General features: G+C 49.2%; 1 protein-coding gene across 1 annotated transcript in view; it reads left to right on the top strand.

Annotated features, from left to right (window-relative positions):
* The window catches only part of MYO1D (myosin ID), a 114637-nt gene that overhangs the window by 12171 nt on the left and 87320 nt on the right, over positions 1-15146 (top strand). Inside the window, exons 11-14 of the mRNA XM_057383169.1 lie at positions 2417-2487; positions 4320-4394; positions 5847-5979; positions 12042-12208. Coding sequence (XP_057239152.1) covers positions 2417-2487; positions 4320-4394; positions 5847-5979; positions 12042-12208 — 446 coding nt within the window. The remainder of the gene's footprint in view (positions 1-2416; positions 2488-4319; positions 4395-5846; positions 5980-12041; positions 12209-15146) is intronic.

Below are 15146 nucleotides of genomic sequence, written 5' to 3'. Positions count from 1 at the left end.
CCTCACTGTCTCCAAGTTCCATTTATTTTCTGTTGATGTCCTTTGGAAAGATTGAGTGCAGTGATAGACAGCCCATGAATGCCTCAATCTTCAGATTGTGGAGAGCATCAGTCTCAACACACTGATTGTGAAGGGAAGAGTATCAGAAGGTCCGTTCTGGTTCACCTGATGCTGTGTCTCCCACGACACTGGACAGTGGTGAATGTCCCAATGAGAGCCCAATGTGGGRCAAATGTGCAGGGATAACTTGACATGTTCCCATTCCCCAGGGATCTGCAGCCCAGGAACCTCCTGCTGTCCTTAACAGAGGGGGTTTTTGTGTGGTCTTCTTGGTTTTTTAAATTGACAAAAAAATTTCACAGCTCAGATACCCACATCAAGAGCTCCTTCCTTCCTTCCTGTTTCTCTCCCTCCTCCCTTTTCCATTTTAGCTTACACCCCTCACCTCCTGCTTTTTAAATGGCAAAACACAGTTCTCTTTGTCTCCCACTACGTCATCTCCACCTTGTTTGACTTCATCTCTTGAGTGTTTCTTTCCTCACCTGAGTTCATTGGCTCATCYTCCCCAGGCACTCAGTAAGCAGGGAATGGGCTTTGCCCTTCAAGCCAATTCCAATTCTCCGTGTCTTTTTGAGATGGAGGATGTTGAGTCTGSAAGGGACAGTTCCTGTGAACTTTGCCCTTTCTCAGTGGGAATCCCTGCCCTGCTGGGGAGTTTCATTTGCTCTGCTTTGCCCTCATTTAACTCCTGGTGCCTCCTGCAGCTCTTCCCAGCCAGCCTTCAGTGATTAAGTGCCCTCCCCCAGCCCCACGACCTTCCCCTTGCCCTCAGATTATGGCTCATTTCAGAGGCTGTGAAAGCCCAGGCTCCCACAGGATTCCCACTTCCCACCTTCCCAAATGTGAGGACCTTTCTGCAGCCTTTCCCAGCCCTCAGATCCTGCGAGCTGGCAGTGAGGACYCTCATGGAAGGGCTCCCAGAAACCCAAGCAGATGGTCATGGTGACAATAGACTCACTGGTCTTTTTTTTACTGATTTTAACTGCTTTGTCCAGTAGACACRAAGTTTGGAGAGAATCACTCCTTAGGGAAAAAACCAAACCAGCAAACAGMAAAATCCCTGATGGCTGTGTTAGGGCACCTTCAGCCTCTCCAGGGTTTGAGGAGTTTTAGGAGGAGCTTGTGCTGCCAGTTGTGTCCTGTCTGGTAGCTCAGGCACATTTCTTTTCGGTATTKACCTCTTTTATTGACTCGTTGGCTTGAGCTGTGAGTTTGGGTGGCTGAAAAAGGCACTTCCCAGCCCCGTGCTGGGAACACAGCTGCAGCAAGAAAAATGACTTTGTTTTCCTCCTATTGCTTCGTTTCTTCGTTTTCTCTGTGTTCTGCTGCACCTGGGTCATCCATCAGCTCTGCAGCTCCCTGCTCCTGCCGTGCTGGACTTCCCACGCCTCTGTGACCTCCTGGGGACCTTGGTGCTCACACTCCTTGGGCTCCTCCTCGTGATTAATTTTGTGTAAAATGTATTCTGGTTTAGTTGTTTCATCTGTTCTTACAGTTTGAGCYGATCTATTTTGTGCTCTCGGACACAGGTGGATTTTTGGAGTGTGTCTCCCTGCTCTTAATCATCCCTCCCACCCTACATTTCAGCCATGCTAATTTCCTCTTTTATTTCTCCAGGACTTTTYGTGGATAGCAAATATCTGCTCATAGCCCTCGGTGTTCTTCACAACTGCCTGCAAAGACTTAAATCATCTCCTGCTCCTTTTGCCTGTAACAAAATCCTCATTCTTATCTCATTCTCCCTTTTTAATTAAGCCGAACCTGATGGATTTTTTGGCTCCTGCTATTCCTGAAGGGACAAATGTGTTACAGGCACTGCTGCTGAACAGCTGCCATGTGGGCACTGGACATCTTCTTTGTACAGCAGGAATGGGATGGGAATTTGAGCYGGGAGCAGGGGGCTGGAGCTGTGGGGTCCCTGTTTGAGGGGTGTCAGGTGACCAGGAGGGATCTGGCTCCCAGCAGTTGGTTTATTCCTTGAAGAATGACAYTGCAATGGGAAGAAATGTAAAGGAAGACTTAAAATAGTCATAAATTAACTCGTGGGTGCAATGTTTTTCTCCAGGCACGAGTGTTCTTTTTGCATAATGGTGTTTCTGAGATAATATCAATTTCTTAATAAAATTATAGGCTCTTGCAGCTTCATTTGTACAAGCACATGTTCCTACAGCGCATCCATGAAAACATTATCCAGCCGTGGCTTTCACATCTGCACAGGCACATAGAAAGTGCAATTACTGTAGTTCCCAGTGCTATTTTGAAGGCAGGCTGCTCTTCCATGGAGCTTCAAAATCCAGGGGTGGTATTTTAGTATCAGTCCACAGCTGGTATTTTAATGTGTGTGAATTTATTGCAGCTTTGTGCAACGGACAAAACGCTGGAGTTCGACAGAGACTTCCGGATCAAGCACTACGCCGGGGATGTGATGTGAGTTCCCTTCAGAAATATAAAGTTGCACCTTCTATTTTTGTCTTCCCAGCAGCTCTGAAGTGGTACAATATTCTGATTTACTGCTGCTTCTGGTGCGAGCCAGAATAGCTGTCACACACAATTACAGAGCGCAGCACTCGCTTATCAATTAAATCTGCTGGTGCTTTGCTCTCCAGAGTGGGAATTTGTACTTGGAGTGAAACAAAAGGAGAGYGAGTGGTGGGGGTGAGGAGAGAGCAGTGCTCCAGGGGGAAAAAGGAGGGGAAAAAAGGCAGCAGTGTTTATGTGAGAAAGCTACACTGAGCTAATAAAACCTGCTTTAGACATCTGTTTGGTGKGATTATATAACTGAGGCTTTAATTCTCAATGGGTTGGAGCAGGCTGGGAGCACAGGGGAGTGTAASCTGCTAGAGGGATTGGGGCAGGAGGGCTGGGAAGGGGCTGGAGCCTGCAGGAATGAGTGCAGGAAGTGACAGCAGTGGGAATGGAGAGCGAGTGGAAGGGAAGGATGCACGTGGTGGAAACCATTTGCTGGGAAAGCTCTYGTGTGGAATATCACTGGAGTCATTTCATGGTTTAGGATTTGTGCAGCTTCCCATGTCAAAAGAGAGGGTGTTACTGAGGGAATAATTCAGGATTTCTTTCTTTTACCTTGAGATGATTTTACCTTTMATTTCTGAGGGTAACCAGTGTGATCACACTGAAGCCCGTGTAGCACAGGCAGGTTGTCTTATGGAGCTTTTGCTGAGCAATTCCTCACAGACATCCCTGATTTCAGGGCATGTTGGAGGAGAAAATACAAGGTGCCATCTTAGTGGTTTAGAACCTTCTGCACTGCCAGTGGCTGACAAATGGTGTGAAAGAAAACTGAAATGTGGAAGGAATCACAGATAGTTCAAGCTCACATCTTACATGGAGCCCTAAGATTTGAGGGTGGAGGGCCCTGGCACAGGGYGCCCAGAGAAGCTGTGGCTGTCCCTGGATCCCTGGAAATGCCCAAGGCCAGGCTGGACAGGACCTGGAGCAAATCTGGGGCAGTGGGAGATGTCCTTGCCCATGGCAGGGGTGAGATAGGATGATTTTTAAAATATCCTATCCCATGATTCTGGTTTGAGGATGGCTCCATGCAGGGATTTGCAGGTTGTGGGATGATCCCAGGGTCTGCAGGTTGGGTGCAGCTTCCCAAGGTGGGATTTGGAGCTGAGGAAACATCTGAATGGGAGTCACTGAATGGGGAGATTTTGGACCTTTTCCTTGAGGACAAAGCACTGCCTGCCTTGACACTTGACAAGAGATGAGGCTTTGAAACAGTGGCCTTGTGGAGTGGTGTTCCTGTGGGGAGGGACGAAGGAAAGAATCCCAAATGTGTGTGTGTTGATTCCCAGGAGASCTCCCCAGTCATTGGCCAGAGGCTGCTCTGGAATTCAGGCTCTCTCCACCAAGAGAGGGGCAGAGTGAACAGATTGATAAAGAAACCTGAATTTCTCTAGGATTTAACACACACACAYGCACACACACACTTACACRCTCCCACACACTCAGTTTGGAGGCAGAACCTGTGGGTTGTCTCAGCCATCACCTGCACAGCTGCAGGAGCTCTCTGAAGCCAGGTGTGTTGTTCCTGGGCTGGAGGTGGGAGCTGGGCCCACGGGTCCAAGGCTCACACTCTGCTCCTACAGCCATTGGTGATAGGGTGGGAGCAGGGCTGGGCTCCTGATTATCATCTGCTGTGTCTGTAGGAGTCAGGGATGCTGATTCCACAGTTACCAGCAGCTCACACAAGGACTTTGCTGCTTTGCAATTAACTCTGTTTTCCTTTTTGTCTGTAGTTATTCAGTCACTGGATTTATTGACAAAAACAAGGACACTTTATTTCAAGACTTCAAACGCCTCATGTACAACAGGTAAGAATATCAATGAGGTGAATTTTAATCTCATTTGTCAGAAGCCTTTTTTGTGGTGTGGATGCTCTGAGAGACTCAGGTTTTCAGTGATTCTGCCTTCAGTGTGTGTGAATAAACACATTGCTTTGGGATTTGATCTTTGTCCATCTGCCGTGACCCAGAGGCTGTTAGTTCAGTTTTTCAGGTTAAAGCCCCTCTTCTGTACATGCTGTTTCTGTTCTGGTGCAGCCTTTAATTGAACTAAATTTAAAGTGTTTGTTTGAAACCCACTGATTGTGCAATCAAGACGGTGCAGAGTTGCTTGTGCTGCCTGATTTGTCATTAACCAGTTGTAGATGTACCATCCCTGTCTGYAATCAGTGCTCAAGATACTGGGGAGCTTTGGTCAACAACAGATATCCCTGGCCTCAGCTAAAACACCCTGGTTTGAAAGAAAATACAGGGGAAAATGGACAAATAAGTTTGAATCCTTTCATGTGTGCAGTGACAGGAAAGGTGCAAACCTTGAGGTCGTGTTTGGGCCAAAGTTGCCTTGAGAAGCAGGTTTGAAATCACATCAGAAAGTGGGTGAAGTGCCCATGGAGCTGTTTTCCTTCAGCTGGCATTAAACCTGTCCTGATTTTGTCATCTGTGGCTTCCAGGGGCTCTGCTGAGAGAACAGTGGGTACAAACACCCTGCAGTGGTGGTCACTGTTTGCCTGGGCAGGTGTTAACTTGGTCTGTGGTCCTTTGGGTTGACTGGATGTGCTCCCCTGAGCAATCCCACTGTTGCTATTTTCAATCCATCCCATTGCCCAGAAACCTTGCAAAATATTTGCTCTGTGCAGGTTTTATTAAATTTAGCCTGTTTTCTGTGAAGTCTCTGGAAAATCCTGTTCCCAAACACCACTTCCAGCACACTGAAGCCTGTGACAGATTGGCCATTGGATTGCTGTAAATGTGCTCAGTTTTTGTCTGTTYYTGAACTCCTGCCATCCATCAGGGCCAGTTTACCTCGCCCTGAACCTTTCAAAAATACTGACTGAAGTGTATAAATTACTTTATACATCAAGAGAGGAGCAGAAATACAGCTTGAACACCRGTGACAGGTTCCAAAGGAGGGGGTTGTGGGTCTTGCTCTCCTCTTTGTTGATTAAATCCTTTCTGTTGTGTCAGTGAGGCAGCCCCTGCCTTTGATGSATCACTCTGAGGGATTTTCTCTGTCCATTGCTGCACATCCTGATCTGAAGGGAGAATGTGCTGGTATATTCTGGAATATTTTTCCAGAATATTCAGTTGTAAATTTGAAGTTGCTCTTGAGAGCAAGAGCTGATGTGCCCAGCAGTGTCACCCTGGCCTGGCTGATGCTCTGTGAGCTGGAAGCAGCAGTGGGTCTGGGTAGGAAGCAGCTGCTGGGTTGTCAGGGCAGTGGAAGTGCTGTGARAATGTGCAGTTAAAGAGATTCTCTCGTAGCTCCAACCCTGTGTTGAAGATGATGTGGCCTGAGGGGAAACTGAGCATCACCGAGGTCACCAAGAGGCCTCTGACAGCGGCGACTCTGTTCAAGAACTCCATGATTGCACTGGTGGACAACCTGGCACTGAAGGTAAAGATTGCTGSTTTAAAATTGACTTTTGGTGAGGAGAATGTGGCTTGTCCCTGGAGGGATTCCCACCTCCCCATYGCTGCCATCCATCAGGAGCTGAGGTGATCAAAGGCAGAGGAGCTTTGGCTGTGCCAAGACAAGATTTTGGCTGGGAAGGGCTCGAGGGAGGGTCACCTCCATTCCCCATGGAGAAGGTGGATTTTGGTTCCTTTGTGACCAGGGCATTTTTCACTTGTAGGAAAGCCAGCCTGTCTTGGTAATAATTATTAAATCAAAATAATTAACTCTTTGGGCAGAGGGCCCAGAGGATGCTGTTCATGGGGGAGAGATTCTCTCTTGCTTCCATTGCCAAGGGGCTTCCATGAAAATGCAGACTCGTGTGAGTTCCTTCTTTCTTCTTCTTTGCCATGCCCGACGGGGAGGAGGGGAACCTTTTCTTTCCCAAATATTTCAGTTTTATGGCAGAAAGCACTGCTTGGGCAAACCCCACATTAYGTGAAGGAAGGTGGGGAAGGGAACACTCTGACAAGGGACTGTTTGAGTCAGTACTGGGATCCCTCTGTGAGGAGAGATCCCTGAGGAATGTTGGGGTGTTCCTGGAKCTGGGTAACCTTGCTGGGCTCCAGGCACTGTGGAACAGCCACAGGAGAGGCTCATAGAGCCCAGAGTGCTGGTCTGTGTTCACATTCAGAATTAATGAAACCATAAACAGTGAAATGCTGTGAGTGCCTTCTCTGGAGTTGTRGGAGGAAAGGAAATGGGTCACAGCTCAGCCACCCAGTGAGGCTGTGCACAGGGAGACAGAGCTGCCCTCCCTTCTTGTTTTCAGAGTTGGGACATGAAATCACACCTGATTTACAGGGTCTTCCCCAGAGGATGCTGGCACTGCCCAGGCTCCCCAGGGAATGGTCCCGGCCATTGGTCTCCCCCAAGGCTGCCAGAGCTCCAGGAGCGTTTGGACAGCACTGCCAGGGATGCCCAGGGGGGATTGTTTGGGGGGTCTGGGCAGGGCCAGGGGTGGCACTGGATGATCCTTGGGGAGCCCTTCCAACTGAGGATATTCTGTGATTCCATGATTCTCTGGTTTTGYGTTCCTCTTCTGGGGTAGTTTGATGTGAGCTCTGCAGGAGGGGCTGGGACCCACCAAAGCTGCCTGGGGGTGCCCTGGGTGCCCCAGGGCTCTGTTCTCTGCTGGGGAGGCTCAGCACATTTTACTGCCCAAGATCTTCTCTCGAGGATTTGGTGTCTCTGTGATGGATTCTTTTGGGTGGCTTTTTTGTAAATCCTGAGGAGCCCTATGGCTGTGAACTTCTCTGGACATGCAGTTCTTCCTTATTTCTTTTCTTTTTTTCCCCTCCTCTGTATCTCCTTTTGTCTGACTCTTCCTTCCATCCCTCCCCTCTCCTATCCAGGCTGACAGGCTTCACCTCTGCTGAGTTAAAATGTCACCACTGTGACTGATTGGACACATCCAGCACAGATTTGTCAGTCCTGTGTCCCATCCCTTCTCTCAAGAAGGAATTTGTTTGGGGTGCAATGGCTTCAAACTAGTTTGGTTTCTTTTTAACACTTAAAAATCTAAAAATCGCTCARTTTGATTGAAAAAAAAGCAAAATCAGCTGCAATTAGACATCTAAAGAGCTTTCAGAGCTGGGGCCTTTGTGTCTCTGCATTTCAGTTCTCTTTACAAACTGCACTTCTCTGACAGCAAAAATGGGAGCTGCATAATTATCCCCCTGAAGAGCTGGGGCTGGGGGGATTGGAAGCATGGAATAATCTACTTTAGAATTTACTCCAGGAGCTGTCATTTCTGAGAAGCTTTAATTACACTGTAATTGCACTGATAGATGATCTCCTGTCTGTGCAGACACTTCCCATCCCTKCTTTCCAAAGGATTTCAGYCTCTTTCTATCAAATGCGGGCAMAGTCRCTGCCCTTTGTGCTGGACCYGAAGTCACAGATTGGAGGGGTTTTGCATTTTGGAGTGGCAGAGCTGTGCCTGACAGCCCYGTGCTGCTGGGGTCTGTGTCAGCAGAGATGAACAGCTGAGAACTGGCTGCTCTCGTGTCAGCAGTGATCCTGATGACATGTCCAGAGCAGCTCTGGCTGCCCCTGGATCCCTGGCAGTGCCCAAGACCAGGCTGSACRGGGCTTGGAGTGTCGTAGGACAGTGGGAGGTGTCCCTGCCATGGCAGGGGGTRACACTGGATGATCTTCAAGGTCCCTTCCAAYCCAAACMATCCCTTGTTTCTTTAATTTGGATGCTCTCAAGGTGTTGCAGCTCTGTGGATCAAATGTGGAGTATTTTGATATCAACCCCATCAAGTGATTTAATGATTTATATTCATCCTGCCATTGGGTGCAAAGCAGGGCAGATCTGGCCTGGCACTRTCTGGTGTTGGTGACCCTGCTCCTGACACTGAGAGAGGTTTGTCCCTTGTGGTGACAAAGGAAGATCAGCAGGAGGGGAAGGGGAGAAGTGTTGCCCATTCATCTTCACAGTTTTCAGTTTTCCCAGGTGTAATTCAGAATTCCCAGGTGCTTCCAAGCCCAGGTGTAATTCAGAATTCTCTGTGTGTCCTGCATTTCCCTGCCCAGCTCCTTCCCAGCCACACAGGAGCCAGGTTTTAGCAGATCAGGACAGCCACGCACACAGCAAGTCCTGAGAGCTGCCAGGAGACTCTCGAATGAAGAGCTTTGGAAACCTTCTCACCTTCCATGCAGGGAGAATTTCTGGGAGAAAGCCAAAATGGTGAATATGCAAATCTCCAAAAACTCTTAGAATTGTATCAGCACACTGTGGGTCACCTTTGTCTCCTTAAGGGAAGGAGAACAAGTGTCACTGGGATGGGTTGAGTTGGAAAGGAATGATCTCTGCTCCTGACAGGGGGGTGCAGCCAGGTGGGGTTGGGCTCTGCTCCCAGGTGACAAGTGACAGGAGAAGAGGAAATGGCCTCATATTGTGCCAGGAGAAGAGGAAACGGCCTCAAATTGTGCCAGGAGAAGAGGAAACGGCCTCAAATTGTGCCAGGAGAAGAGGAAACGGCCTCAAATTGTGCCAGGAGAAGAGGAAACGGCCTTAAATTGTGCCAGGAGAAGAGGAAACGGCCTCAAATTGTGCCAGGAGAAGAGGAAACAGCCTCAAATTGTGACACGAGAGGTTTAGATTGAGTATCAGGAAAACAGCTTTTACTGAAAGGGCTCTCAAGCCCTGGCACAGCTGCCCAGGGCAGTGGTAGAGTCACCATCCCTGGAGAGGTTCAAAAACGTCTGGATGTGGCACTTAGGGACATGGTGTTGTGGTGAGTTGATGGTGGTGGTGCTGGGTCAGCAGCTGAATTTGGTGATCTTAAAGGGCTTTTCCAACCTTAATGATTCTGGGAGTCTCTGCCATAGCACAGGAAAGGGCTCAGTGGTGCTGACCTTGGAGAAGACCTTGCACAGGAAGGTGCACAGTACAGAGCTGTTGCTCGGCTGCCAATGTCCCATCATGGAATGGTTTGGGTGGAAGGGACCTCAGAGTTCATCTCAGAATCAGGGAACAGGAATATCCTGAGCTGGGAGGACCCCTGGAGATCGTCAATACAACCCCAGCCCTGCCCAGACACCCACCAATCCCACCCTGTGCATCCCTGGCAGCGCTGTCCCAGTGTTCCTGGAGCCCCTTGGGGCTGTGCCCATCTCCTGGGAGCCTGGGCAGTGCCATCCCATCCCATCCCATCCCATCCCATCCCATCCCATCCCATCCCATCGCATCCCATTCCCCGTGAGCCATGGGCAGGGTCACCTTTTGCTACCCCAGGTTGCTCCAAGCCCATCCAGCCTGGCCTTGGGGAAATCTTGGTGCTCCTTCCTTGTGCGAGGAAGAGCGGGATGGGGAGGGCTCTGTGGGGTTCCCGTGTTCAGGGAGAGGAGCCAGCCCYGGCTGGGAGGGAGCAGCTCCTGACGCACTGGGCAGCCCTGGGAGGGGATGGTGCTGCAGGAAGGGATGTTGCCCACACWCCCTGCTGTTCATGCCTCACTTTCACACCTATCCCTGCTCCTGGGCTGCTGCCGGCAGGGTGGGCAGTGCCAGGATGCTGCCAGCTCCCTGGGGATGCTTGGCTCAGCTCTTGCTGTCTATTGCCACCCCAAGAGGAGCCCTCCTGGAGGAATCTGCTGCTGCTGATTCCATCCTTAGGAAAGAGAGAAACCTTCCAGCACCTTCCCTGAAAGATCCAGGGCTTGTGCCAGCTTTTAGGATGTGAGCTCTGCTTTCCAAGGCCTCCCTTTTTTGGCCTCACACTCACCAGGCAGTGGTGGGAGATCCTGGTGCTGCAAACCCCCAGGGTGTGTCAGCACCAGCCCAGGCTGATCCTGTTTCCTCAGCGTTACTGAAGGGAAATGACAATTGRGGGCCTTTCATGATTCTGAGATTAGGTAAGTGACCTGAAATCACAGAAACAAGGCTGAATCATAGACAAGTCATAGAAAATAGGGCTGAGAGGATCGTGGGAGTGCACCTAATTCACCTTCCGTTTGAGGACACCTCTGCGTGTATCTTCCGTTTGCAGGCTCTTCTCCCTAGTGATGGATGTTCCCTCCTTCCCACAGGCATTCTGTTCCCACTCCTTGTTTTCCTGAAGCTTAATTTGAATTTTTGTACTGTGGTTAAAACCAGCAATTCTTTGTCCTAAACCTGAATGTTTACATTTCCTCAAATTTATCCTTTAAATACACAAAATCTCCCACCAGGGTGGTTCTATGCCTCTTTGGTCCTTCTGTGCTAAACCCAGAATTCCTCTGAGTCAMATTTGCTGGATTTTTGATCTTTCCTGTTCTTCCCTGCACTGACTCACATTCCCACTTGAACTGCAGTGCCCTGGCTGTGTGAGATGCTCAGAGAGGTAGAAATGTATTGGGGATTTTGTCTTGCAGTTTTCCTGCTCCTGTGCCCTTTCCTATGAAAACATGGACTTACCTCATGTCAGCTGGAACTCCTGGATCTCTTTAGCACCAGGGTCAAATCAGTTTTTAATTCTTCATTAATCAACTGTTTCTGCCCAAATGCAGAATTTGGCATTTGTTCTCACTAAATTAATCCCTTTTTTCTTTCCCTTTGTTACCTTTGTGGCTTCTTGAGGCAGAAGTAGGATAGCAATGGCCAACCATGAAGAGAAAGAAATGAATGGACTCCAAAACCCAGTGGAATGGAAGCATCTAAGTTTTGAAAARCCTGGTAGCCACCCCTCACTCTGCTGCTGGTTACAGACCTTACTGGCCTAAACAAAAACTGACTTTGTTCTGATAAAAATGAAAGTAARCATCAAAATACTCCAGCAGAGCTGTGTGGGGCTTATCTCTGTGCAGGAGGGGTGGCAGGGAAAGGAGTGTGACCCCGTGGGGCTCCCTGGACACCCAGGGAACACCCTGTGCACCTTCCCTGTCCCCTGCATGTCCCAGGCGGTGCAGCCAGAGGAGCCCATGTGCTGGTGGCCTGTGTTTGTTCTGAGGAGGGGTGGGCTGGGGCTTTGGGGCTCCATCGTTTCATCGTTCAACCGGGCTGGGACTGGCTGTGTTTGACTTGGTTCAGCGCAGATCCAAGGGATGGAGGGAGCAGGCTGCTTTGGGAGGTGCTGCTGGGAAAGCCAAGTCCCACAGGGCAATGAATTCCATGAATCCCATGGGTTTGGTGCATTTTCTGAGGACTGGTGGGGTTATCCTCTAAGTGGAGGTGGAGGAGGATGTGGTGCTGGGTGGGTGCTCAGCAAAGGCCAGTGGGGAACACATGGGTCCTGCAAGGGGTTGTGGCAGGGTGCAAAGGAGGGGAATGTTGAATCACAGAACCAGCCAGGTTGGGAAAGACCTTTGAGATCTTCAAGTCCAACCTGWGACTTGACACCACCTYRTCCCCCAGACCRTGGCACCGAGTGCCACATCCAGGCTTTGCTCTCACGCTGTTATCGCTCTTCTGCTTTAACCTCCCGATTCCTGCTGAGCAGCCAGGCCTTGGGCCGGGCTCACCCTGCTGCAGGAAGGGCTGTGCCTGCCCAGGTGACACTGCTGTGCTCTGTGTCCCCCAGGAGCCCTAYTATGTGCGCTGCATCAAACCCAAYGACAAGAAGTCTCCSCAGCTCTTCGACGAGGAGCGCTGCCGGCACCAGGTCGAGTACCTGGGGCTGCTGGAGAACGTGCGGGTGCGCCGGGCCGGCTTCGCCTACCGCCAGACCTACGAGAAGTTCCTGCACAGGTGAGAGCTGCCAGGGACTCTGCTCAGGGTGTGGGTGATTTAAATCAGCTCCTGGATGAGCTGAGACATGGATCCCACAGGACCATGGATGCTCTTGGTCACCTGTGGCAAGGTGCTTGTGCTGCTCAGGCTGATGCCTTAGGATTTTTTGTTTCTCTGTTTTTATGTATCTTGTATTTCTCCAGTGCAMAGCACTAAAGCTGCTGCTCTCCCATCTTCACACAAAACAATTCCTCTCTGAGCCTGAAATCCAAGGACACTTTGCTGCCTCAGAGCCCCAAAATATGGAAACAACAGAGAATTGGGGGGAGCAAGCTTGGGGTGGGTGCCATCATCACCTGAAGGTGTCATAGGAGAATTGGGGCCTGATGTGTTCATGAGACAGAACTGATAAAAGGGGAAGATCTCATGACTCGGGGTCCGTTTTGGGTGCATCCTCAGAAGGAGGCTTTATCTGCCCTCAGTATAGCAGTAGACCTGGATTAAATCTGTCTGCTTTTATTCTCTTCACTTTGTCTGGCCTCCATTTCRGGTGAGCCTTGGTTTAGGCATCAAGGCTCATCCCCTTGTCTGCTYGAACTCGTTGGCTGTGTTGCTCTGCAGCAGGAATGTGTAATGAGGTGCTTCCCCAGAGCATCACCCTAAAACCTGAGCTAATTAAGTGGTGTTTTCTCTTTGAATTGTCTGATTGTTGCAGCCAGAGAGACACACAGCCGTGGTGTGTCTGGGGGAGCACGTAGTGGTGCACGGTGACATTATGTGGGAAAAATGCCCATGATTTTAAAACTGAAGTCTGAAAAGGGAATATTATCATGACCCCATTAAATATGGGTTTGATACTTCTTACCCTTGTAATTCCTACCAGACTTGTGACAAATTACATGTTTTAGATTGAAATTTGTCTTAGGGCTTCAGTGAATTAATGTGAGCSCTACGAGTTCTGATAGAACAGCAAATGGAGTTTTTGTTCGGTTACTGAATCAGGTGAGGAAAGGGCTGTGAGAGTAGAAAAAAATTAAACTATCCAAGCAGGTGGGATGTCATGAGTTGAAACAAAGTGCTGGTGAAAGAGGTTCTGCTGTTCACAGTGGAGATTTGCCTGGGTGTATCATAATACCCAGGTTGGAATGAAAGGCTCTGGCTCCCTAAATCCAGCCTGCAGTGCTGGGGATCAGTTCCCTCAACCCTTCTGCAGTGGATACAGTGTGCTTTCACCTCACATGTGGAATTCATTACRATTTACTCTTAAGATTTGTTTAATCACCATTAATATAAACAGCTGCCTTGTTTTTAATGAATGTTTGATGAGCTCCTGTGAGCTCCAGCCCGGCAGGGTTTGCAGCCAGGAAACCAAATCAGCACATGGCAACTGCTGCAGCTTTTGGGCTCTGGAACAGGAGTCCTGCCCAGCCCTGCAGTGGGATTAGATATCCACAGTGAGGGATCAGACACCGTTTGCATGTGTGGGGTTGTTCCATGCCTGGTCTGCAATGGCTTTTCTAAATTAAAAYAAAGGAGAAAAATATTCTTCTGGCCTGGATATTGTTTTCAGGTTTTTTTCAATAATTCCCTATTTGTTGTCTTTGGGTGAGCCATTCCCTCTTAGGGGCAGGGAGATATGATCTGTGGTACAAGCTGCCCATTTCTGAGCTGTTTTGAGCAGGGATCACACAGGATTTCTGTTCATTTCTATTTATTGGGAGACTGGGAATGTGGAGGAGACTCAGGCCCTTCAGCTCTGACTCCTGCACTGCGTGTGGGGCAGGTTTGAATTTTACAGATCTTGAGTAACTCAGCAAGAGGTGATTTTGGGATGTGACTTTGTCATCTGTTTGCTTATATTGACAAAGATATTACAAAGTTCAGGCCCACAAACAGATATTTCACTCCCTGACAGGCCCTTGAGGCTTTCAGGTGTTCTGAGCCCAGAACAGATCCCTGGGCTTTTGTTTTGCTGATTCCTCTTAGGGGGCAGGAGATCGAAATTAGGATATATAGAGATAAGAGATAACACACACAAATATGAGTATGTATGAGTTCATGTATGTCTGGGGTTTATCTGTCTGTGTATATAAACCACAAAAAAATAACTTCTCTTTCTCTAGGARAAGAGTTGGCTGATATTTAGCCCTAAATCCTGTAAGGCAGTTGATACCTCCCCTCTCTCAGTAGGGAATGAAGTGAAGCACAGTTAAGACCATTGTAAATGTCCTTTCCAAGCTTTCCTTGGATAAAGCAAACCTTCCTTTGAGCTCTGTGCAAGCCAGGCTGCCCTTTCCAATTTGAAATATTTTCTGTTGAACCAGGAGAAGTTGTCCCTTCCCATAGTCAGAGCATCATCCAGTTGGGTGACACTTAGACAGATGGGGTGCATTCCCTTGCTTTAATAGATCAGTTACCAGCAAAAAAAAAACACCCTGATTGGGTTTCAGGAAGGGGTTTGTGAGTGTAACCCAACCCTTTCCGCAGGGAGGCATCCCCATGCCTATTTCGTGTCAAACATAGCATGGAATCAACACTGAGAGCTGTGAACAGCTGGCTGGGAGGGGACAGGGTGGCCCAGCTGCAGCTGCACACCCAATATTGCTCATTAAAGCTTTAGCATTTAGTGGCTTGCAGGAATCTTGGTCTTTAGGAGWGCTGGAGTGGGAATTGTTAACTCCCTGAGCCCCATCCATGTCGGGCATTTCCATAGGGAGGCGCAGAGGGGAAGGAGAAACAAAGRTGGTTGGAAATGGATGTTCCATGTGAGAGTGACCTTGGAAGCTGTGGGGCTCTGCAGGCAGGACAGGGGCAGGTCTGTGGTGTCAGGAGCAGGTTTATTCCAGYCTCTGCCTGCCTATAATTAGCAGCAGGCTGGGATTGTGAGTGGCTGTGGCATCCAGGCGCTGCAGGGAAGGAGTTGGTGGCATTGGGTGCCACGTGCTGTGGGGGCAGC

The sequence above is a fragment of the Malurus melanocephalus genome, unplaced genomic scaffold (genome assembly GCF_030028575.1).
Source record: "Malurus melanocephalus ecotype Western Australia unplaced genomic scaffold, MMel_1.1 scaffold_613, whole genome shotgun sequence".
Classification (NCBI taxonomy): Eukaryota; Metazoa; Chordata; class Aves; order Passeriformes; family Maluridae; genus Malurus; species Malurus melanocephalus.
This window is presented reverse-complemented; position numbering and strand designations above follow the sequence as displayed.